This window comes from Temnothorax curvispinosus, unplaced genomic scaffold (genome assembly GCF_003070985.1).
Source record: "Temnothorax curvispinosus isolate PA1 unplaced genomic scaffold, ASM307098v1 QBEX01009624.1, whole genome shotgun sequence".
Lineage (NCBI taxonomy): Eukaryota > Metazoa > Arthropoda > Insecta > Hymenoptera > Formicidae > Temnothorax > Temnothorax curvispinosus.
Window position 1 is genome coordinate 1 of NW_020219404.1, and position 24506 is coordinate 24506.

The following is a 24506-nucleotide window of genomic DNA, read 5'->3' on the forward strand; positions in this document are numbered from 1 at the left end:
TCTCCTTCTCGCTTGAGCTGTGACGTAGCTGCTTAGCACGCGCCGGCGCCGGCTATGCCACGATGCCATGCATTTCGGGTATCGCTCCTCGCGTCTCGCCGAATGCCGAGTCTCGCGTTGGCAAATCGACGATGCGCTATACGTTACATTTACGTTTATATTTAAAAATTTTAATTTTTATATTTATAAATAAATAAATAAATATATATATATTTAAAATTTATAAATATAAAGATTGCAATTATAATTAATTAAAAAAATATTTATAAACATAAAAACTAAAATTCGTAAATGTAATGTATAGAAATCCCCGTTCTGGCAAATTTGCTCTTATATAAAAAAACGTTTTACATTAAAAACCTTTACTTTAGCATAATAGTATTTAAATTTAATATTGAAATGCATAACAATAATTACATATTAACTATATCGAGAAAAAAAGTAGTTCATAATGTTCTTTTTACTCTTATTAAATTTATATTAGCTATTAATGTTTATAAGCGGCGACGAGCAACAACAGAGAGATATTGAATTAAAATAAAAACAATTTCTTAAATAAACAAATACACATGCTTAACGTTTCGACTGTATTTAGTCTTCTTCGGAACGGATTACTACGATAGAAGAAGATAAATATAAAAAAACATGATAATTAATGTTCAAGTTTACATACTAAAACATTAAAAAAAACATTAGTCTAGACTAAAACATTAAACAATTATCTAATAATATAAACAAAGTAAACAATAATCTAATTAAATCACAAATATAAAAACGCCGGAATAAACGAATAAAACCATAACAAGATAAATTTATATTTATATTGAGAAGTGGTAAAATCTCTTCTGTCAGGAAGAGAATGTAAAGAATTATTAACGGAGGTATTCTGATTTAAAAGATCTTTAAAATATATATTTTTCAGGAACTTTTTATAGGGAAACGAAGAAAGTGAATAACGATAAACTTTGCATGTTCTCTTCACCTTATTTTAAAAATTTATTTTTATTTTTTAAGTAACAAAAATGCTCTTCTTTTCTGTTATATCCTGGTCACCATAAATGACAGACGGTGTAAATAATTCTAGCTGTTCTAGGTATCTGAAACGCAAAAAGCTAAAATTTTCTTATTCAGAAGAAGTATATGATCAGATTCAGATCTTTTTGAATTCATAAAGATCAGCTGTGCTATCTGGGTAGGTATCAGAAACGTAAAAACCAAAAATTTTCTTATTCAGAATAAGTGATATGGGCTATCGTCTGAACTAGAATAAACATTTTTTTTAAATAAAATACTAATAAAATTTTGAAAAAAATTAATATTTTAAATAAAAAAGCCGCTCAGAATGGAAATATTGATTTAGTTCTAGTTCAGACGATAGCCACACTTCTCCTGCAGAATAAGAAAATTTTAGCTTTTTGCGTTTCAGATACCTAAAACAGCTAGAATTATTTACATCGTCTGTCATTTATAGTGACCAGGATATAACAGAAAAAAGAGCATTTTTGTTACTTAAAAAATAAAAATAAATTTTTAAAATAAAGTGAAAAAAACATGCAAAGTTTAACGTTATTCACTTTCTTCGTTTCTCTATAAAACATTCCTGAAAAATATATATTTTAATGATCTTTTAAATTAAAATATCTCCGTTAATAATTCCTTATACATTCTCTTCCTAACGTGTGTGTGAAACTATCGTCTCATTTTGCAGAAACTCACAAATTATTCAGTTCTGGCTTCTTTCAAAAAACGCGTCAGTAAAAACTGAGACGCTATGTTCACGCAGCGTCTCATTTTGTCCTACACAAGTTCCACCACTGTATCTCATCAGATTTTGCAAGATCTATCTATAACAGTTCTATAAAGAGTTTATCTCATCAAATTTTGCAAAATCTATAGTTCTATAACAGTTCTATAAAGAGTTCTGCCATATAAAAGAAAAAAAATTAATTATAAGGTACTAAAAAAAAATTACAATGCAACGAGTATACCGGTTGAGACGCCAGTTGAAATCTCGGAGTTCCGGTTTATGTAAAATATTTTTCGAGTAGTTTTGAGCATATTGAAACATTTTCTAAAGAGTTCCGAGCGTTAGAGTCTTTGTGTTATATTTAAAAAAATTAATATTAACCGAAAAGTAATCATGACAGAAGATGAGACGCTGTGCGAAATCTCGGAGTTTTGGCTTATATAAAATATTTTTCGTATAGTTTTGAGCATACTAAAGCATTTTCTAAAGAGTTCCCGCCACTAGCTACGTTGTATATATATGTTTATTAACTTTAGCAAACACTAGCTACGTTGTACAATTCTTAAATAAATTAATACCGCTCGAAAATCAGGAATTTATCGAAAATAAGGTGAGAAGCTGGCCGTATTTCGGCAGTTCTGTGAGTTCTGCTATAATTCTCGTGTAATTCTGAACGTGTTCTAACGTTGTCCCATTTTATTCTGGCAATAAGCATTATTTATTCATTTTTTAAATAATTCTTATCGCTCGAGAAAGACCCTATTCTCAATAAATTCCTTACTTTCGTGCGTTATTAATTTATTTAAAAATTATACAACATTGCCAATGCCCGGAACTCTTTAGAAATTGTTTTAGTATGCTTAGAACAGTACGAAAAATATTTTATATAAGCCAAAACTCCGAGATTTTCTACAGCATCTCACCCACATACCCGTAAATGCGTCTTTCTTGGTCGATAAAAATTATTTAAAATATGAATAAATAATGCTTATCGTCAGAACTCTTTAGAAATAAACGTTAGAACACGTTCAGAACTATACGAGAATTATAATAGAACTCACTGTTACCCATGTGTATTGTTTATTTAAGAAAGTGTTTTTGTTTTTATCCAATTATCCTTCTGTTGTCGCTCGTAATTTGGCCGCTTGAACATGCATAGGTAAAATAAATTTAATAAGAGTGCAAGAAACATTATAAACTACCATTTTTTTCTCAATATAGTTAATAATATAATTATTGGTATGCATTTAAATATTAAATTTAAAATTTATTATGCAAAGTAAAGGTTTTTAATGTAAGACTTTTTTAGATAGAAAAGCATAGAACGGTGATTTCTATACATTACATTTACGAATTTTAGTTTTTATGTTTATAAATATTTATTTAATTAATTATATTTGCAATCTTTATATGTATATTTATAAATTTCAAATATATATACATATGTATATATATATATATTTATTTAATTATAAATATAAAAATTAAAATTTGTATACAAGCAAATGTAACGTATAGCGGGTATAGCGTATCGTCGATTTGTCAACTCGAGACTCGGCACTCGGCGAGAGACACGAGACGCGATACCCGAAATGCGTGACATCGTAGTATAGCCGGCCTGTGCAAAGCGACAACGTCACAGCTCAAGAGAGACAGCAGATGTCTGCCCTTCTCTCCCCGCTCGAAGCTTGCCGAGGGCCTAGGCTAGCGTATGTACACGGACAGAGGAAAGGCTTGCGCGACCAGCATATCCCCTCCATCTGAGTAGTTCGGACACGAACCATAGCATGGATACAAACCCATGTATCGTTACCCGAGTCCTCTCTGATCGTTACCGAGCGTAACGCCGTAGTTGACGTCCACTTTCTCAGAGGGCAGATTAGGACAGACGTCCCCCAAAGCCGGATGGCCGCTCTCAGGTTTCTCTCTGCGGCGACCATGATTACATGGTATCGGCGACCATGGTTACACGTTGTCGGCGACCATCTTACACGACGTAGGCTACCACGTTACACGACGTAGGCGGCTACGATATACGATGTCGGCGACTCCGATATATGATGTCGCCTACATCTCGACATGAGTGAAAACGCACTGAGTCTACGTTCTCGATGCTGTACCTTTTCGATGGCAGGCATTGCATCTTGCACGTTGCACGGCACCTGCTGACGCGAGTAAACAAACTTGACGATGCGCTTCAAGCCGGTTTGTGCGATTTCTCGTGAAAAACGCGAGCCAGACTTGGTCCTGTCGGTTTTGATCAATCGTCAATTGTGATTCATCGTTTCGGACGTGGAGCGGACGGTTCCTTCCACTCGGGGTGACTGGTGAGGTCGGTGAGGATGAGCGTGCGGCAGTACATCCATCCGAGGAACAAGTATAAACGACCGCCGGATTACAAGCAGCTCGCGGTCATGTATCCGGAGTTCCGCGAAATCGCGATAATGGTATTATATTCTCTACAATTTATAAATTGCAATACAATGTAATAATGTATGTAATAAATTACATTTGTAACGCGAAAGAAACTTAATTTAATATAATTGTATTAATATCATGTTTTATTGGAATATATAACATAAATATATTAAATATGTAACGTAATGCAAGTATAATATAATAATATGCGTTTCAGATCTAGGAAAGTAAGGGAAAAATCAGTAAAGCATAGACAAATAGATTGTAGAAAATGTTTACGCATACTTACGTCATGTATTTTCCTCTTTTGTAAGTGTAACGCACTTAAATGAGACGTGAAATGAACAGAATGCTTTTTGCCCATGTTGATTACCTAGGACTTTGTGGGAAAGGTTAGGATCGACTTCAAAGAGAGGAAGAGCCTGCACGTGCTTACGGAGACACTTTTGAAGCATGATTTTGATCTACATGTGAACATCCCGGCGGATAATCTGAATCCGGCGATTCCCCTGCGCTTGAATTATATTCTGTGGATGGAAGATTTGATGACTCATTCTAAATTAGAGATGGACAAAGTCACGGGCATCGACATCGGTGATTAGAAACTGCTTTTGGAAATGCTTTCCCAAAGTGTCGATAGAACTTCTAAATTTAGAAAATTTAGAAATAGAAAAAATGAAATTATTGCAATCATATTATGATTTTAAAGTAATGAATGTTACAATGTTAATCATAACTGCAATGGTAAAGATAACTTTAATTAAATGATATAATATTATATGATTTGATTCATTCATTTTGTGATGTACATGTATGCTTAATATAACATTTTAGATTGCTATTTGAGATCTCTGAACAATTTTGTTTCAAATAGGAACAGGAGCAGTTTGTATATACGCTCTGTTGCTGGCAAAAATCTACAAATGTCAAGTGATTGGTACCGAAGTGAATGAGAGAAGCATGGAGCATGCCCAGAAATGCGTAAGGAGGAACGAATTGCAAGATTTAATTGAAAGTAGGTCCTATTAAACACTCTTTTTCTTGAAGCGAAAGAAAAGCTAAAAGCTGATAGATACCTTTAGAATCAAAACTTAATTCTTCATGTAATGGGATGTTCTGATGTAGTAATTACAGTGAACTCCGATAAAATTTTTAAGGACGTGGTACAGACCGATAGAGTTTACGATTTCTCAATGTGCAATCCGCCGTTTTTCGAGAGCGAGGACAACGGCTTCGAAAAAATCGTGAAGGTTCTGCCACCGAGAAATGCGTCTACCGGAAATGATGGCGAGCTGAAGATCGAGGGTGGCGAAGTGGGCTTTGTGACGAAGATGATCGAAGAGAGTGTTGAAGTGGGAGATCGAATAAAGATCTACAGCACAATGATCGGTAGGAAAGCCGATCTGGTCAGTTTAAGACGATTGCTAAGATCAAAAGATATAAAGAATATGACGTGGACGGAATTCTGCCAAGGGCACACAACACGGTAAATAAACGTATTAAATTAATAAATCATTAATAATTTTTTTAAATACAACATCTATATTAACGCAGATTGATATTAGTTTATTAACTACTTAGTTATATTATATCACTAATTATTTATCACTTTGGAGTTTATTAAAGCTGTATAGTATATTTGTCGACAGATGGGGTTTGGCTTGGAGCTTCCTACCGCAAAGTATTGTGAATCTCACTACAGCACCTGTCATCAGAAAACGCGGAAAGTCCATAGTGCAATCGTTGAGAAATTATAAAACTTCGATAACGTTTCCCGTGGAGGATAAATTTTCTTGCGTAGATGATATAATAAGCTTCTTGAGATCAACGGCGGAAGAGTTAAACGTAACGCATCACTTTCCTTATTTCTAACGTTAAGTTTGTGGATTATCGTGACGTTAAGTAATTGAGAGTTAATTTTGAAAAATTTCGCAAACTTAATTTTATTACTGCAACAGGTCAAATTGCAAGATTTACCCGTTCCTGAGGACAGTTTCGACGGCTGGGCGTGTCAAGTAACTGCAAGAGAAAGATCATGGGAGCATACGCGCAGAAAGCGGCGTTTAGCGCAACAGATTGTATTAAAACGAGCGAAAGGTGAAGATGGCGAGTGTATTGAAGCGAATACGTGCGCTGAAGAAACTTCGAAAACTGAGAACGTCACGACGGTCACGACGAATCCGCACGAAGAAAATTCTGATAAAGAAATACCTGACAAAGACGTCCCTCTGCTTGTTTGTAAGCTCTGGGTAGAGGCTGAAAGCCTTGATGATTCTCAGGATGTAATTACACAATCTGACGAGATACTCAGGATGTGGATGGTGTTCGAAAATGGGTATGGCGGTTTGGACGCGTTACATTCGCTGCGACAGTACCTGATAAACAAACTGGGAGTGAGGGAGAAGATTCTAGATAATCCGTCAAAATTTAAGAGAAAGAAAAAGAAGACAAAAGAGTCGCTGCTCTAGTCGTAATCAGGCGGTAGAAAGGATTCAGCGTACAATAAATAGGTTGCAGAAAATTCTGAAGGTTCTTAAATTAGATCGCCATGTTACATATAAAACAATTTATTCCATGCAACATGTTGAAGAAAATCTGTAAGGATAGTAATGTATGTCTACAGGATCATAGTATATGTAAACCAAGTTTGTAACGTTCTTTTTATTTTATGATATATGTGAAGTTTTGTAATTTTATTTATATAATTTCCCCCCCCCCCCCATAATGATTATTATTTCTCTCTTTATAATACAATTTATCTGAGTGCAATGCGGTAATTTGTTATTACGATTATTATTGCAATGCGAAAATGAGCCCGTCGAGAGAGACGGCGGGCAGAGGTCGACTATATCGATCGGTCGATTAATTGGTTTTTTTTTCTATCACTGCAGAAAAATTGCTGGTGCTTTCTTCAGGCCTGAAAACTCGTAAAATCTACGAGGGCTATAACGGGAATAATCAACATTATTTTCTGCAATAATAAAAAACTTCGCGACACGATTACTATCCGACTATCGGTGTCGCGGTCACTGCTTTTCGGCCGAACCGCGGCGAGAGATTTCGGATCGGGCTACGGATAGATCCGTGGAGCGGGTAAAACAAATTATAATTAATATTAACAGCGGGATAACAATCGATTCTTTTACTTACGGTCCTAAGACTATAATCGCACAACTTGAACTCAGCTACGACATACAATGACTCGATTAACATTTGGCCATTGCGTCCTTAATTACAAACATGATCGGTTAACAATACCATTCGCTACTTTATACTATTATCATCGTCATTCTCGATACCGCATTAGAGATGCCTAGGATATCTTTATATTAAGCAGGCGTCTGTTAATAAGAAAAAGAATATCCATAAAAATAAGAGGAAGCACTTTCTCGCGAATTGCTGTAATAGAAGATGAAATAAGACGAATTATACTCGTATGGATGAACTGTAAATATCGTAATACTTTCTTCTTTTTCTTAGCGGTGGCAATTAGGATGGAGTGACGACAATATGCCTGAACGGCACAATATGATAATGTCACAAAAAGGAAAAAAAAATGAAACATTATTGAGTAAATTCGTATAAATGGGTGCATGCGCTAATGTATATTAATGCAGATTAAAGCATGTGTACACACATCTATGTTGCGCACAACATATATATGATGAAATATTCAATATATATTTTAATAAATTGCAAAATTGCAACATGCAAAATCATACTCAAGTCTCGTAAATTCACCTGCTTATGCATGCGTTTTGTGTAATACGACAGCCTTTAATAAGCACTAATACATTCAAGAGTGTGTCGAAAGGGTTGCGAATTCGCTTTACAAAATAATAGAGAAAAGGAATTAATTTCGAGAGTCTGATACGAATTTAGTCAAGTTTGAACGTTACTTAATTTGATGAAATTAACAACCAGCACCGTCGATGTATTTGTATCACCGGCATTTTGCATGGTAAACAATTTAAGCCTTAAAAAATTGCGTGATCGCGTGCGTGCAAGTGAAGAAATGGTATTGCTTTTTTTGATTTCACGCAATGGCGAAAAGGGAACAATCTCTTTTACCTTAATTAACTTGAAGATATAATCTTCACTTAAAATTGCTCTCTTTAAGCAACATGGCACCTGTGTCTTTATACACATTTGATATAAATGTGCATCTTGCATGCAAATTCAACCTCGACGGATACATTCCTCCCTTTACCTTCACAAACACACTACCAACGACGGTAATCTTGTGTCTCGTCTCTTTTTTTGAGTCTCGTATCTTAATTGCGTTTAAATGGTATAACAAAAACGGTGCAAGTATCAAGTATATATATATATATATATATATATATATATATATATATATATATTATATATCGTACACAACGATCCTCGCGCGAAATCGTCATTTTTCACGACGAAGGACTAGGGCTTAGAAAAAAGAAAGGAAAGACTACTAATGTTCGTCGTCGGCAAACGAAAGACTCAGCTCTTCGTCGCCACGCCTGACTCTAAGGCGCCAATTTTGCTAGCTTCCAAGTCTTTTGTTGTCTTCTGCTCGACCTTCTCGACTTTTTCCGTTGCTTTTTTTATTTCTTTATCGTTCTTCTTGGAATTCTTTTCGGTGATTGCCAGGACGGCTTCGCCGTCATCCGGCGACTGTTCCTTTTGCCGCTTTTCGATCTCTGCCTTGAAGTTATCGATATCCTGCTGGCTAATTTGCACGAAAAGTATGCCATTGATAACGTTGAGCATGTCCAGCACAGAGCCCATGCTAGGCGGCTGCACCTGAATCGGTGGCAGGCTTACGCCTGACTTGCCCGTGTAAATCTCATTCATTTTCTTTTGTAGCACGACCGCTTGCTGGGTCAGGTGGCGTAAGCAATCGCTACTCTCCTTCGTTTTCTCGTGTTCCTCGCCCAGCTGCTGCTTATAAATCGCGTAGGTCTCCTTCTCGTTGTTCAGCGCCGCTCGAAAGTCACCCATGCATGACTGCGTGCGTGCTACTAAGTGATACGATACCGCAACCTTCAACGAATGAGGACCGTGATAACGTAGATTCAAGGCTAACGCGTGTTCCAGGAAACGCAACGACAACTCGTACTCGCCGACCGCGTGCAGAATCAGCGAGATGTTACTCTGCAAAAATCAAATATGATATTATTATTGTAATTCAAATGTTAACTTTTTGGGAAATTTATGATGCCTTAAAAAATATATAAAACTATTTTATAATTATATTATAAAAAAATTATATATATATACAAAATATAAAAATAACCCGTACTTTGTAATTTTTATACGAGGAATTTCTGATTAGACTTACGTCGAGTAAAGCCACTTCCGGGTGATCTTCACCGCAGACTAATAATGCTAGATAACGTGCTCTGTACAGTAATCTTAATGATACGGATACTTGCCCGTTGGCAAAAGAATATAAGGCGAGATGTATCTGCAAACAAAAAACAATACATTATTCATTATTACACTGTAAAGAATATTACATAATTTATATTGTCCTTTGTATATTTTCTGTATATATCAGTAATATAATTCACACAGTGTATAGGTCTATGATGCGTAGAATTATTTTTTTTACTTTGCACTGTTATCATTTTAACAACTCTTATTTATTTTAGGAGGATTGTGATATAACTTACATATTCTGTTATGGTGTATGGATGATCAATACCATTAACCCTCTCCGACATGAGCACAGCCTTCTGCTGAGTGGCGAGTGCCTCCGCATGGTCACCCATTATGTAGTTCAATCTTGCTAACATTCTTAGACACTGGGCAATTTCGGGATGCATAGCACCATAGACATTATTCAGAAGATTCAGCGCTTCGCTGATTAGTTCATATCCGTCCTTTAAATATCCTTGTTGGATCTTGCTTTGGCCGGTGGTGTAAAAGTTATATGCGTCGCTAGCCTAAAGAAGTTAAGTTGAAATTACTTGGCTTTTTATTGTCACACGCAATTTTACCTTAAACGAAAATTATTCGTTAGATTTTTATAAATTTAAGAATTTTTTAAATTCCTTAAATATTAATTTGAGTAAAAAATGTACTCTTTTAAGATTTAAAATTTATAGTTTTCCTTAATTTAATGAATTATTGCTTCACAAATTTACTTTTAAATTTTTGATTAGCTATCAGTTAATTAATCTTGTTTGTATGCATTTAAGATCGACTACTTACTCTAGGATTGATATGTTTGACGACGGGGAAGATGTTCAATATGTCTTCTTCGAAGAACGTCGCACGGTTCTTGTTTTCGAAGTTGTATTCGCGTAGTAGTATCTGAATACCGGTCTTGACGCAGAAGCCGCGCAACAGTGAAATTTTTTGTAAATGGAAGTGTTCTATCGTGGCTTCCACAGATTCCGGGCTTGGTGTTTCCCAGTCATAATAAGCCTTTAAGTCACCCTTAATTTGCTGCCATAATGATTTAGGCGTCAACGATGCCCACTCTACTTCCGACTGCAGTGGCCCGTTGTTCCTCCCCTTGCGTTTATTGCGGCGTTTGGCAGTTTTGCTCTGAAGCTGAAATAAAAAATTGTTTAAATTTAGCTACTGAAATTTAATTACACGAAGTATAATCTTTTTAGTAACTATTTGTTGTTCTTCACTGTTTTTATTATTGACTTGCAATTAACAAAATCTCAATCCTCTTAATCGTTACTTAACTTGACCGTTAATTAATTAATTAATAATTATGCATGAATTATAAATGTGCTACAATTAATCGTACCTCTTCTAGATTTTGTTGCGGGTGTATAATCTGTGCCGACGACAGCAAGCAATTCAGAAAGTGGCTGACGGCCGCGGATAGACTCATCAGTTCCGTACCCTATAAAATGACACATTTACACAATTGTCTCTTGCATATTTATTAAACATGCATAATTTTATCTTGCACAACTAAATATTGTACCTGCATGTAAGAGGTAAAAATGTGTTTGGCCGATCGGAGGATCAGCTCAGATACAGCAATGCGGTTGAGATACTGCAACTGTGGTACCGCTGCTAACATAGCCGCCAATTTACCGAGATAGCGAATATTAATGCCTCTACCATGGAGAGCCTCCACTAACGTGCTACCGTCCATCGCGGCCGCTGTATGATCCAGACACTCTCGAATCTGGAACAAAGATTTTTTTGAGAAAAAAAAATACAATTGTAAGTACATTCAGAAACAATCCACATTTTGCATCTAACTGCAGAAATACTAAAAACTTGTGCTGCTAAATTTTACGACGAACTTACAAATGTCGGCAGTTGCACAGTGAGCAAGAAGTCCGCGGCGTCCTTCACCAACTGCTTCTGCTTCTTCAGATCGGGACCATTAGGATCTGGATGCTTGACGCCGGGCGAGAACACGTCCGGATTGAATCTCACGTCGAACTCGGCTTCTCGCAGACTACCCACCGCCGTCGCCGCTCTTCGTACTATCTCTCTCGTGCTTTCCTCCACTATCGCCCAGAAATAAACCTTGTTACAAAACTAGTTCTCTCTCGGCCTTATAACAATATATTTCTTTATAATTTATTCTGTTCAATTCTTTCTTCTTTTTTCCTAACAATTTTCCTCTCTCAATGTTAATCAAATCCTGATAATTCTAATAAATTCTGATAATTGGTAAAATTTTGAAGGCTATTTCTTCACATATATGATCCTATATGGTCAATGGATGCATGAAAAGATAACACGCACGTTCTTGTTTCTCACCGCCTGTGATTGAGTCAGTGATGCTCTCAACAATCTTCTTAGCCTCATCAGCCTCTATTAGAGATTGAGCGCAGTCTTCCTTGTTACTGTCCACTGTTACAATAGCAGTCGAATCTTCCTTTTTGTCCTCCTTCTTATCTTCCTAAAATTATTGGTCTGTATTATCTTGTACACATACTATCTCAAGTTATTCGCATTTGAGGAATAAATGTAATAAAATATGAAATATAATATAGAAAAATATCTGTTTACATGTACCTTTACAGTCGTCTCTTTTTCCTTTTGAGATCTTCTAACTGATGTAAGCTGTTGAAGATGAACGGCCGCGTGCTTGATAAATTGAACGTACCTGGCCTCGACAAACGAGTCTATGAGTTCCTGCCGCAGACAGGCCAGTCTGTGCTTGTGTTCCACTGGGAAACCTAAGGCTCGTGCTTCTTTGCTCAGTTCCACACCTTCAACTGAACGAGAAGAATGTTTTCCAAATGAATAAAACAGCTTCTTTTTCACATTATAGTAGAATTAGTACTATTCGACTCACGTTTCAGAAAATTTACATCGGGTGGGAAGGTCCTCAACAAATCAAGCACATAATGCCGCGAATCGTTACCAATGATACCCTTGCATTCCACACTGCTACAAAGTTCGATTTCCTCGCCTGCGTCGTTGATCACTTTATGAGGAAGAATTTTCAACTGCTGCCCAGCTTTGTTTAACTGAACGCGAGTATTAAAAATATTTGAGTAATAAGACACATTAGATGATACTACGATAATTATAATGACAGTAAAACCATTAACTCTTTTCCTTAGTAAAAAAAACTAATTAAACTGAAGAAAATTTATTGAAGAAATTAAACGAAAGAAAAATGTAAAAGTAAGATTAATTGAAACTAAAAAACTGTAATAACTGATTAATCAATTCCTTCAGCTTTTACATTGTAAAAGGAAAACCATTAATTTACTATTTTTATCTCCTTTTCAATATTTTTCTCAATAATTTTATTATTGTTATGCAAATTTTAGTTATGTATTTTGTTTATTTACCAATTCAAGATACTTTGGATGCGTGAGAACCGTCTTCCCGAAGTCGATCGACCCATAGACTACCGATTGTTCTTGCTCGCGTTCCAGTATACCTGGTATGATAGATTGCGCGGTGACGCGGTAGCCTCTAGAAAATTCACATAGAACAGATTATTAATTAAGAAACACACTAATAAAAACCCAGGAAACACACCTATAATCGATGACGACAGTGCCGAGAGTATAGAGACCGGGCAAGTCCACAGCCGCATATACTCGGACACCTTGCAGATCATTGCGAGGCGCAACAAAGGCCGCAGCGTCACCGCCCAACTCCTTATAATGATCGCGCACGTCGAAGCCGAGCGAGAAGAAGATGTTGTTCCAGATGAACATCTGCATTTTAGCTTCCTCGCCAGGATTGATCGCCATCACGTTGCCATCGATAACCGCCACCGCTCCGCGAGTCGCGGCCGCCACGAAGTCACTGTGGACCTAAACAATGCAAAAATAATTAATTATTAGAAATTATTTAAAAACTCATTATTAAAACTATTAAAAAGTGACACTTATTTTCACTATTATATAATATTATTCCAATTTTAAAATTATTATTGTACATTTATAAACATAATTAAAAAAGGAATAATTTCCCACGAAAAAATAAAAGATAAAGAGCACAATTTTCTCTGTACTACTAGTTTGGAGACATTGTATTGTATATTATTATATCAAGAAAAAGGGTTAACGGCAAACCTTAAAAATGGCACGCTCTCGTAGCAATCTTTCGGGAAGGTTTTTACGCGGTAATTCCCTCGTAGTTTGCAGTTCCTCGTTCCAATCGCGTGTTTGTCCCGGGATGTGTTCCTCGTATCCCAACTTAGAGGAAAAGGCTAAGAAGAAGATTAATTAAATTAAATTTCTATAACAATTTTCGCAAGCGGTATTAATCCATTAGCACTTTCGAGTGATTAAAGCCAAATGTAACACAGGTAAATAAAGTAGACTTCGGTTAGAGAAGTTTCTCTACTACTTCCAGAACTTACTGTCTTCCGCGCGAATTGCATCAATGGTGTGTTCGATTTGCGGTGCGCTCCAGGCATACAGCTGATAAGGTGTGGCCACTCGTTCGAAGGGATGCCTCTGAGTCCTGCGCCGTTGCATAGAAGCAAATCCTCGTTTAAAGGTTGGACTGAGCTGATTCAACAGCTCGATCAAACTGTGACATAAATGGCTAGGTGTAGCTGGTTTAGGATTAAACACTTCTTTGGTTGACTGGTTGACAAAGAAACCTCTGGCGCACGCGGTCAAATAATATTGCTTGTCCTCCAATGTGACCACGTGTAAGTATATCAGATCGCCGTGAAGTTTTCTGTGGCCAGGTGGTGGATTCCATCCTGACGTTGTTAGGACCTAGGGAAAATACAAAAGAAATTTAGAAACCTTTTGTCTTTTTCTTTCTTGGTAAAGGTAGAATCTAATTTTAAATTTTTTAAAAAATAAAAAGAATACTTAATCATCTTTGAGCAATTTTTCTTCGAAGCGATTAATTTTCATTATTTCGAATAAAATTAAGATAAATATACATAATCTCTTTACGTTTTTTAAATAAATTTATCTAAGCTGTATTCTTTAGATTTATGAAAAGATTTTCTAATATCTACTTTCCGAAATAGAAAATTTGCATCCAAACTAAAGAACTTTTCAAGAGTTTGATCTTTCTTAGCCTTTTAGAGAAGGTTAGAAAAAATATCAATAATACAGTATTTTCATCATGTCAATTCAATATGTAACATATCTTTTCTTATTTTATTCTTTTCCAACTCCCGATTAAATTATCAAATGACTTCAAAAATTATGTACCTTGAGACACGGCGGGCACTTTTGCTCCTTCGCCTGTGGTTGGAGAGGCAACAGGGGCCTATCTCTACAACCGGGTATAATGTAATCGGGTGGCGTGCAATCGACCGAATCCGCCCGGGTCTTCTTCTTCTCTAGGATATCACCGTTCGTGACAACATTGAGAAACGACAGGCTGCTGCACTCGACGCCGTTGTAAGCGTCCGCGGGATCCACAGACTTCAGCAGATCGCGTACGTGTCGCACATGTATGCGCGCCTCCCGCATCGTGTACGGCTCCTCCACCACTTTGATGATCGAGCCGTCCTTCAGGCCCTCGATATTCTTCAGTTCGGCGAAGTTGTCCAACGTGTTGCCATCCAGCTGCAGTGAAAAGCACGTGCGGTGACACGTGTCTTCGCGGTCCATAAGTAACTGATGAATTTCCTGCAAAGAAAAGACATCAGTAAATAGTAGAGATATTAGTTTAGGCGTTGATTTCATCGAAATACTTTACAGAAATCTTGCCATAAACTTAACATAAACATGACATAATATAATAAATATGACACAAAGCAATGAACACAAAGTTTTAATAAACAAAAAGGGATATGCCATTAAAAAGAAAAAGTTAGAAAGTAAAATTAAGTTTAAAGTGTTGATAAAGACAGTTCATTAAGTAACCTAATAATATAATTAATTGAAACAGTATGTTTTTAGGCAGTGTACACATGACACTTTTATTATTCGAAAGATGAACGGTTACCTGTACGAGCTCCATACTGGACACCTGAATGTCAAAGGGTTCAGAACCGGGACTGACAATCTTGACAGTGAAGCCCATGTCCTGAATGAAAACAACTTCTTGCTCATTCGAGGCATCCTTCTCCTTGTCAGTGCCGTCCTTCTCGTTCTTATCACTGTTTTTATTGTCTTCATTCTTCTCCTTTTCACCTTCCTTCGTCGCTTCAACTTCCCCCTTTTCCACAACGTTCTCCGTGGCCGTGCTTGTGCTTCCATTTTCATTTGCCTCCTTGCTCACTTCTACGAATAATCCATCATATGTAAGGAATGGTCCCACGAATTATCTCATAGACTTTTTAGTATTATATAATTAAGAGATGTATTTTATGTAAAAAATAAATACTAAAAAGAGATCCTATACTTTTAATAAATCAACTAAAGGGGCTTAATGCCATAACAGAGTATTCATCTTTAATAATATTTCTGTGTGAATTTTTTCCAAATCAATAAAGACCGACAAATAATCAACAATTGCGGTTTATTGGTTTAAGGACACGAATGACTCTGAGAGAGTCCGTTTTTTCTTTCAATTATTTTATCAAAATTTTTCCATTAAATTTATTGGTGTATGTAATTGTTTAAATTTTTACGGTTTTAGGAGTTATTAATACACAAATAATCAAAAGTAACTAAACTCAAATTCATCTAAACTTTCAAATTTCTTTGAAAATAAGTTTTATTTACAGAATAACTTGGGGAGATTTGACATTATATCCGGATCTCTATTTAATACATTTCATTATACGAATTCAGATTAGACGAAACAGTCCTAAGTGACGAGATAAATAAAAAAAATTAATTGAATCAGAAGAGAAGAAATCACAGAATACAATGACTTGCTCTCGCCCTGACACTGAAAGGAACACGACGCATTTACAAGATATAAATATATCTTCGAGTCAAAGTAGTTTCACGTTGTCAGGCGCACTTTCCGATGCACTCTCAGACGCACTCCCTCACCACTCGCATTCACCGGTGCGCTTATAAATAAGCGGCAAAGTAAATAGTACGCACCGTACTATTTATATTGGGGCACGTGTTTGCAATACGCATCGGCTTCGGAGTGCCAGCAACGATCTATGTCAAGAGAATGCCTCTTGAATCGTTAGCAGCAATAATAATTACGTTATCTTTTGTCATAACAACATTTAGTCTTGTCGATTTAGTGTTTCTCACACACATTCCCTGGAATCTCTATTTAATTTAATCTCTTATTATATTATTTGTTAAAATCTAACAGTACCAATTCTTACTAAACTAATATCTATTAATATAAATCATTTTATACGTGGGGTTTTTATCTTATCTCTTTCTTATTGCATCCTTCTCTTTCTTTCTTAATCGCTTTAATCGTTGTTATTAAAACGAACAAAATCATTAATTATATTAGTTTCTATAAAATTAAATTCATATAGATGCATCTTTTTCAGTCAAAAACGCTAATATACATTCTTATTATAATTAATAACAAGAAGTTTTGTTTTTATAATGGTCGAATCGGATGCTTGGCATTCCGATTTTAACAGTTCGTAAAAATGTTTAACCGCGCAATTAACACATAGTTTTATACAAATGATCGCAATTTTCCGCCATCAAGGACGCCATGTCAAGTTTCGTAAGTATCGTCGACTTCGAGTAATCGTCAACGACAGCAGTCGAGTCGCGGCTACTGATAAGAGACCTGTCCCACAATTCAAGTGCCGAGAATCACATAAACCATGAGTTTAGAAAAAGTCGACAAGACAAAAACAAATTCTATAATTTAAGTAAATAATCCGTATATATTAAATTTTTTTCTCTTAAGTGATTCTTTACGCATGAGGATACTTGAATCACGAGGTAAATTGAATTAAGTAAGAGATGTTACAATCATATCTTCTATGTAATAAATGAAAACTCATCCTTGACAATTAGATAACGGAATTTTACGGTTTGAGACACTTCGTATACAACTCTTCCTTCTCATTCTTTTTATTAGCGCTTATCGCCTACTTTGCTGTCTTATCACCGTGTTATCGTGTACGGTTCCATCGTCGTTCTGTGTAGAAGCATTGTACTCCTGTTACAACGCGGTATGTTAACGTGATGCAGAGATAAGACATTTTATCATAAAATGCGTGATAAATGGTGGGAAGGATCTATGTGGAGAAGGACCACGAAGATTACAACGAATATTATCGATAAGTATATTTAGAAATAACATAATGATAGTAAAATATCGTAAAAACGTGTTATATTTGAACTTGATATTTTTAATGAATGCTTAAAAGATGCCATTTAAAAATCTTTATCTTAAATATATAGCGTTATAGAGAATAAAAAAGAATAAGAAAAAAAATTAGCTTCAGTCGAACGGTTCAACTAAAAACTAATATTTAAAGTTATTGAATTTCGAAGAACTCACCAATTGTTGCATACGTTTTATAACTTAATTATTTCGGTTATTATACGGATATCTATTATTAGCTGTCTAAGTTTCGAAATAAAATCCACTAAAAAGAGGCTGCACTTAAGCGGCTAAACAGATGATAACAATATTCACGACTCACTCGTAATAAGAGGCAGATAAATAGAATGTATGCGGTGACGTTATTAGGACATCGCTGCTAATAATTATCGCGAACAAACGATCGATATTATTCATCCATTTGTCTCTCAAGCGGAGCGTGATAAATACCATCGCATCAGTCTCATTCATACGGCAATGCGAAATTCGCGCGTGGCTTTAAAATATCATTCATAAAACCCTCTCACGACCAGATGACCATCAATACTCGCGAATTGCCGCGTGCTTTTCTTCTCGCCATTTAATTTAATTCACCGGCGCGATCCCCATGACGGAATCGTGATGCGGTATCGTCGTCAGTTGACCCTGGTGAGAAAATGATCGATTAGTCACGTTTTTCAATATAATTCTATATGTATTTTCATACAGTCTTCCAATTCAATCTCCTAATAACTTTCTTTTGAATTTCTTAAGCACACCATGTATCGAAAATCATCAAATACTTTTTCATGAGAGAACTTGAAATACAATTTGGAAACGTAAAAAATATAACTCGCGAACAGATTTATATTACCATAATAAAAAAAGGGGTTAAAAAATTTAATGTTACAGATATCCGATATTAAAGATGTAAAGATTTATATTATAAATTAAGAAATAAAATAAATTTTTTAAATAGGTAATAAAAGATTTATTTAATTTAAGGAGCAAATTTTAAATTATGCCTATTTTTGCGAAGATCAATCCCAAAGAATACAAATATCTAGAAGTAATCTGTAAGACCTCGCAATTTTGCAGACGTCTACTCAAACAAACAGAATCTATGTCAAGAAATTGAAAAGGCGGACGTGAATATATAAACTTGAAGATAGATATATGGGGTAGATGGCTATACCATTTACTGCTAAATATAGAGTCCAAGCGACGGGTTTACTGTACGGGAGTTATGCGAGTTCACGATGCGCCGGAGACACGTGAGGAGGATCGATTTAAACACGCAAGCTCAAAGGTGAAAGTACGAGCGTCAGCGTTAGCTGCAATTGCGCCAGTTAGTAGCCCGAAGCCCGACTCGATTATCATCGAGGGATGTTTGTCTGACGTGCAGAACTCGGGCGGCACAATATAACAGCCGGCGCCGATAACCCCGGCTATCGATACCGGTACCCTCGGCGACTCCGCATGGGCATTGTTCCCTTGATACACGTGCACAAGAGACGGATCGTTAACACGAGACTCTCTTCCCTCCTAGCTTCTAATTAAACCTGCAAATACACGAGCGGTTACACATGGCTCTCACGCCGCGTCTGGTCAAGTTTCTGGGTTTTCTGATGCAACTCTTAGAATTGTTAGAGTAGTTAAACGTTCGTACAAACTGACGTCTCGCCACGGACTAAAAATATTGTTACTTGACGCTTAGAACAATTCCTTTTTCTAATCCGAGGACAATTGTTTTTTGATAATTTTATGAATTTCAAATTTTTTCAAGCACACACGTGCCATTCATCCGTTCCACGTCCGAGAAGGAAAAGTGTGTCCTGAAAAGTATTCGTCGGTGAGTTACATCCTTCAAACCCTCCCATCAATCAACGCTGATCTTTGAAAGAGGAACACGTGTTCCATTGCTTCTCTCCCTATACTTTTTCCACTTGTGTCGGTTGAGCAAAGAGAGCAAACCCTAACAAAACAATTGAGAAAATTATTTTATCTCTCACAAAATCGAAAAGAAGATTATCCAAATGGCAAATTCAAAGGCAAATCAACCCCAGAAGATTATCTAAAATAGGCGTCTGGATAATTTCATTATGATTGTACATCAATAGTCGCCGCATTGTCGCCGTCTCAAAGATAAATCTTGCAAATCATTCGAAATATATTTCTGGTCTTGAAAATGTCAACATTCGTTCTAATCACGAATACATTGCATCATATATTGACGTCATTCTGAGCATCGGTGTTGCATCACCCCCGGTCGTTTATCTTATGTTATAGTATATTATACTATGTATATTGATTATGTATGGAAATTCGTCGTACATATCGCTAAAATCGATACATTAATATATATCCGATCTCAATCCAGCGTTCACAATCATATCGTGCATTGTGCAACATGCATCCTAATCCTAAATATTACGTCATGCTGTTCGTTTCGCTTTAAAATTCGAGACTTGTAAGTAACGGTACCCGCGGAGGACCGGCGTTCACGCAGAATCGATACTTCCGATCGATGTTTTCGTCCCGAGCACAGCTGGAGATGTATTACGTAAATGCGATTACGTTTGTGGCGCGTGTGTCCTCGTTATCGTCGTGAGGGTCGTGAGTGACGATCTACAGACGGATCATTGGCATCCCTTTAGAACCGAATCGAGATGCTCGCTTGGAGAATTCGTCATGGATCGGCCGAGCTTCGTGAGTTCTCATTCCGAGTTGCTACCGAATTTTGGGGAATCCCGACAGGTCGCATCTTTATCCGAAATGCCGAAATTCCCGACACGTGCTCGAAGCGTCCTTCGCCAGTGTTTTGGAGTTTGGCAGGTAAACGCCGCCCACAACACAGAGCATAACATCCAACAGATATTTAATGGATATCTAGATAGGAATGTATATCTAAGGCGGTTTTTCAAATTTCTCAATTGCGACTTTGTCGCATGAGAAAGACAGAACCTTGCACTGTAATCTCGTGTAGTTCCGTTCGCAAGTACATCGGCAAGTTCTCGGGTATCTGAGTACCCCGCGAGAAGCGGCTCGATCTAAGAGACCACAAGTTCCTCGCTCTCGGTACTTCCCAGACAAATAGCACCATGTCCAAAATGGGGACGTAAGACGTCTTTTTAGACATTACATCATAAAATGTCTTAATTTTAGTTCTAACTGCACGATACATGCTGTCCCTAAAGTTCAATTTCATTTTGTATGTATGATAAACTGCAGTATTTTTATATCAAGCAAATATTGTCGTCAGGTGACAGCTCTATGTGCCCAAATTTTTAATTTCTTTTCGTTTTTTATACAAAATCGATTGTCGTACTCTAGATTTTTGTGTGTACTTTAATTGTGTAAAAGAATTTTGCAATTCTGTAAAGTCAATTCAAAGATATCTTCTAATAAAAAGATGTCGGTAATTCTGCTACTTTAAAATCAAGACATAAGACGTCTCAAAAAGATGTCTTCAAGATATCTTCTGTCCCGATTTTAGACATGCTTGGTGTCTCGGTTTTTTCGAATACCTCCGCGACTCTCCATGACTCTCTCGAGAAAGGTCTCGATGCGACTCGACCGTCCGGAAGAATCTCTTATCTTTGAGAGCGAGTTTGGCGGCGATTGGCGATTCCCAGTATTTCCACAGGTACGAAGGACGGACCGTCTCGGCGTGACGCAGCTCTGACGTGGTAAAGAGGAAAGGGAAGAAATGCGGATACAATTCACTCAACATTCAGCTCGAGAAGAAGATGCTTTGCTTTCGCCGGCCGGAAGGGAGGTCGGTAAGAAAATTCGTCCATTGGCGCCGCGGCGCGTCTTCTGCTAGGCCTCCCCCCTCCGCCGGCGTCCCTCCTCGTGCTATACCGCGGCTCACATGACCCCGTGTGCCGAGAATGCCGAGATTCGCGCAATTCGTAGAGTTACATAACGCGCCTCACGCTCTATCTCGCTCCCTCTCTATCTCTCTCCTCGCTCGATTGAGGCCGGCTTGCCTCGCGCTCGATGATCTGAACGACGAAGCAAAACGGTTCCGACGAGCCGCGTGAGCCGCCGTCCTCGTCGGGAATTACGAGACGAGGACGGTGTTGTCCCCGTCGAGGGATTACATAACGCTTGCGGCTCGCGGATCGTCGGAGCGCGGCGGATTAACCTTAAAGAAACGGAGCGCGGCACCCTCGTGGGTGGGCGCGCGAGCATCGGTACTGACCGGTCACCTTCGTGGCATCGTGCACCTGATCGCCGTTCAGCAGGGGTATCTTCGCGCTGCCGGTCTCCCGCTCGGACGTGTCGATCTGTGCGCCGACTGCCATTTCCGCGACTAGGCCACTCGGATCGGACTACGAAGAACGAAGAAAAAAACGGGAACGATAAAGACGACGACGACGACGTCAGGGTGTACCGTGACGACGCGGTTTTCTATTTCCTCCGGCTGCCTTTCTCCGCTCGCGCGAAGCACGCTCTCTCTCCGTCCGTTCGTCCTTTACTCGCTCTCCTCGTTGCGATTTACGGTCACGCGCACGCACACCCTTTTGAATCGTTCGTCCGGGACGGAGAGCGACGACGACGTCCGACTTTTCAACGGGGCGGCACACTACTCCGGCACACTGCACAGTATATGCTGTGACTCCGGCGCGCGCGAATCCCACGGCTTGCACGTGCGTTTCGAACGGGGTACAGCCTGCGGCGCGGCCCGCGATTGGTCCGTCGCGGCGGCACGCGATTAGTCCGTGCGCCCCTGGTGCTTTTTTTGCGTGCGCTAATAAATAATAAAGTCCCTAGAAACGCATCCCGCTCCGCTTAGCTCCGGTTCACTTGATCGGCAATTAAAGTGGGAGCACACACTTCTGCATAACGCATAATGCGTAAGCATAAGAAAATTGATTGGTCCATACACATGTGCATAAGGAAATAGACCAATCAGTTTTCTTATGCTTAAAGTGGAAGCACATAAAATTGCAGGAGCCATAAGCAGAATGCAGAAGCATGGTGTAAGAATTACATGGTGTGCTCAATTGCCTGGGGGGATTCGGGTAATGACGTCACTCGTGTCGAATTGTGTAAACAGAGTAGCCAACGTCTAGAAGTAAAACATTTTTGGTGTTGTAATATTGGCACATGTTCATGCATCGTCACACTCATGCCGCTTATGCCACTCAGGCTGGTTTCACATGGGGCGTAAGATGCGTATGCGTAACTTGCGTGAGCCAATCAAATCATCTCAGCTACTATACGCGTATGATACGATTAAATACTGAGACGATTTGATTGGCTGACGCAAGTTACGCATACGCATCTTACGCCCCATGTGAAACCAGCCTCAGGGTGCCGTCCCATGGCGCGTATCGAGATACGCGCGTATCGGGCGTATCGACTCTGCGACCAATCACAGACGATCCGCCGTTTTTGATACGCTTAACAATCTTTTGAACATTGTTTAAGCGGATCGCACACTCTGACAGTTCCATCGTAACGTACGTGTGGGTCGAGCCCTCCTTCTTAGGTTTAGGTGCCATATTGAGTGTAGAAAGTGCACTAGTGGCACTAGAGCAGTAGAGAAAAGAGAAGAAACGGAGTATTTACATACGAGGTGCGTGCAATTAGGAATTATTGCGATCTAATACACAACAGAATACTCAGGAGAATTTGGACAGTTTCCCGCAAAGCTATTCGATCGTATGTACATATGCGTAGTCACGATGATGTTCCAATGAAATCCTGAGTGACACTGTTTTGTGTTTAGGTTAACCCGAATCGAAGGCCGACACAAGCAGGATTGTCAGATTCTCGAGGAAGGGCCGCGTGTTCATCGGACTGAGACACTATACGACCAACGCTATCCGGTCCGACGCATCTATGCCCGTAGTACATGCGGTTAAGGCGAAGAGACGCTCGGAATTGAAGACTTTACTTTTGCTGGCCGCCCCCGCTTGCTCTCTTTGTGATATTTCTCATAGGCGGTGTGAGCAACTTTGGCAGAGTTTGTCTAATGTCGACGGCGGAACACAAAATCACGCAGTCCCTTAGGAAACAGGCGTACGCCGCTATCCTTCAACAGGAAACGGCAATGTTTGACAGAGAAAGTACGGGAGAACTAGTCGGGAGATTGAGCGGTACGTTTCACGCTTTTAATCAGATATAACGCATCATTAAGGCATCGAAATCTATCATTTTGATTTCATTATCCTTTTTTTCCAGAAGATACACAACTTATTAGCTCCGCTGTCACGTCCAATGTATCAGATGATTTGCGCTCTGCTATTATGGCCATTACAGGAATGTCCATGATGTTTTATGTCGCCGTCGCTAGCATAATATCGATTAATAAAAGTAATTTGGTTCATAAAGGTGTGTGAGATTGATTTCTTTCTCGGCGCTGTAAATGAACGCTCGTCCGCACTTTCTCTGTATATTTCGTGTTGTGATACTATTCGCTGTAAAACGTATTCTTAATCAGTGATATATATTGTAATGATTACTTGTAATAAAAATAAATCTGATTAACTGAGTTATTGTCACTGATTCACTCTTCGCAAATTTATTACTGCTATCTTATTTGTTACTATCTACATATTTGTTATTCTAGACTATACTGGCTTCTTTGTTAATTAAACGCCATATCAGGTATATAAGCATTAATTATAACACAATTTTGAATAAATATATTTAATACAACTCAATTTGTGCGCAGGCATAGAAAATAAGAGAAAATAATGACATTAAAAGTAATGTGATGCTAATATAA

The 24506-nt window shown here is 38.0% G+C and overlaps 3 protein-coding genes across 6 annotated transcripts; 2 read left to right on the top strand and 1 right to left on the bottom strand.

The window, feature by feature from the left end:
* The first annotated feature begins 3859 nt into the window (after positions 1–3859).
* Positions 3860–6871, top strand: LOC112459201 (U6 small nuclear RNA (adenine-(43)-N(6))-methyltransferase-like). The gene is made up of 6 exons (XM_025023219.1): positions 3860–4194; positions 4543–4759; positions 5040–5180; positions 5291–5651; positions 5815–6010; positions 6124–6871. Exons 1-6 carry the CDS (start codon positions 4090–4092, stop codon positions 6631–6633), a joined length of 1530 nt encoding a protein of 509 aa, XP_024878987.1. The 5' UTR covers positions 3860–4089; the 3' UTR covers positions 6634–6871.
* Positions 6872–8536: 1665 nt separating this feature from the next.
* On the bottom strand, positions 8537–22391 carry LOC112459200 (clustered mitochondria protein homolog). 2 transcript variants are annotated; one of them, XM_025023218.1, is made up of 17 exons: positions 21972–22391; positions 15521–15798; positions 14779–15201; positions 13962–14328; positions 13672–13808; positions 13130–13410; positions 12937–13063; positions 12432–12606; positions 12149–12351; positions 11891–12032; positions 11429–11634; positions 11097–11303; positions 10914–11012; positions 10361–10705; positions 9820–10092; positions 9486–9611; positions 8537–9298 (listed from the first exon to the last, which is right to left on the bottom strand). In XM_025023218.1, exons 1-17 carry the CDS (start codon positions 22072–22074, stop codon positions 8645–8647), a joined length of 4146 nt encoding a protein of 1381 aa, XP_024878986.1. In that variant the 5' UTR covers positions 22075–22391; the 3' UTR covers positions 8537–8644. The 2 variants fall into 2 exon arrangements, with proteins under 2 accessions (XP_024878986.1, XP_024878985.1); XM_025023217.1 differs by having other exon boundaries at positions 11876–12032.
* Positions 22392–23268: 877 nt separating this feature from the next.
* LOC112459202 (ATP-binding cassette sub-family B member 10, mitochondrial-like) lies at positions 23269–24269 on the top strand. 3 transcript variants are annotated; one of them, XM_025023221.1, is made up of 3 exons: positions 23269–23351; positions 23505–23874; positions 23960–24269. In XM_025023221.1, the coding sequence occupies exons 2-3, from the start codon at positions 23751–23753 to the stop codon at positions 24115–24117; spliced, it is 282 nt and encodes a 93-aa protein (XP_024878989.1). In that variant the 5' UTR covers positions 23269–23351; positions 23505–23750; the 3' UTR covers positions 24118–24269. The 3 variants fall into 3 exon arrangements, with proteins under 3 accessions (XP_024878989.1, XP_024878990.1, XP_024878988.1); XM_025023222.1 differs by having other exon boundaries at positions 23279–23437; positions 23963–24269; XM_025023220.1 differs by having other exon boundaries at positions 23288–23437.
* Positions 24270–24506: the final 237 nt, after the last annotated feature.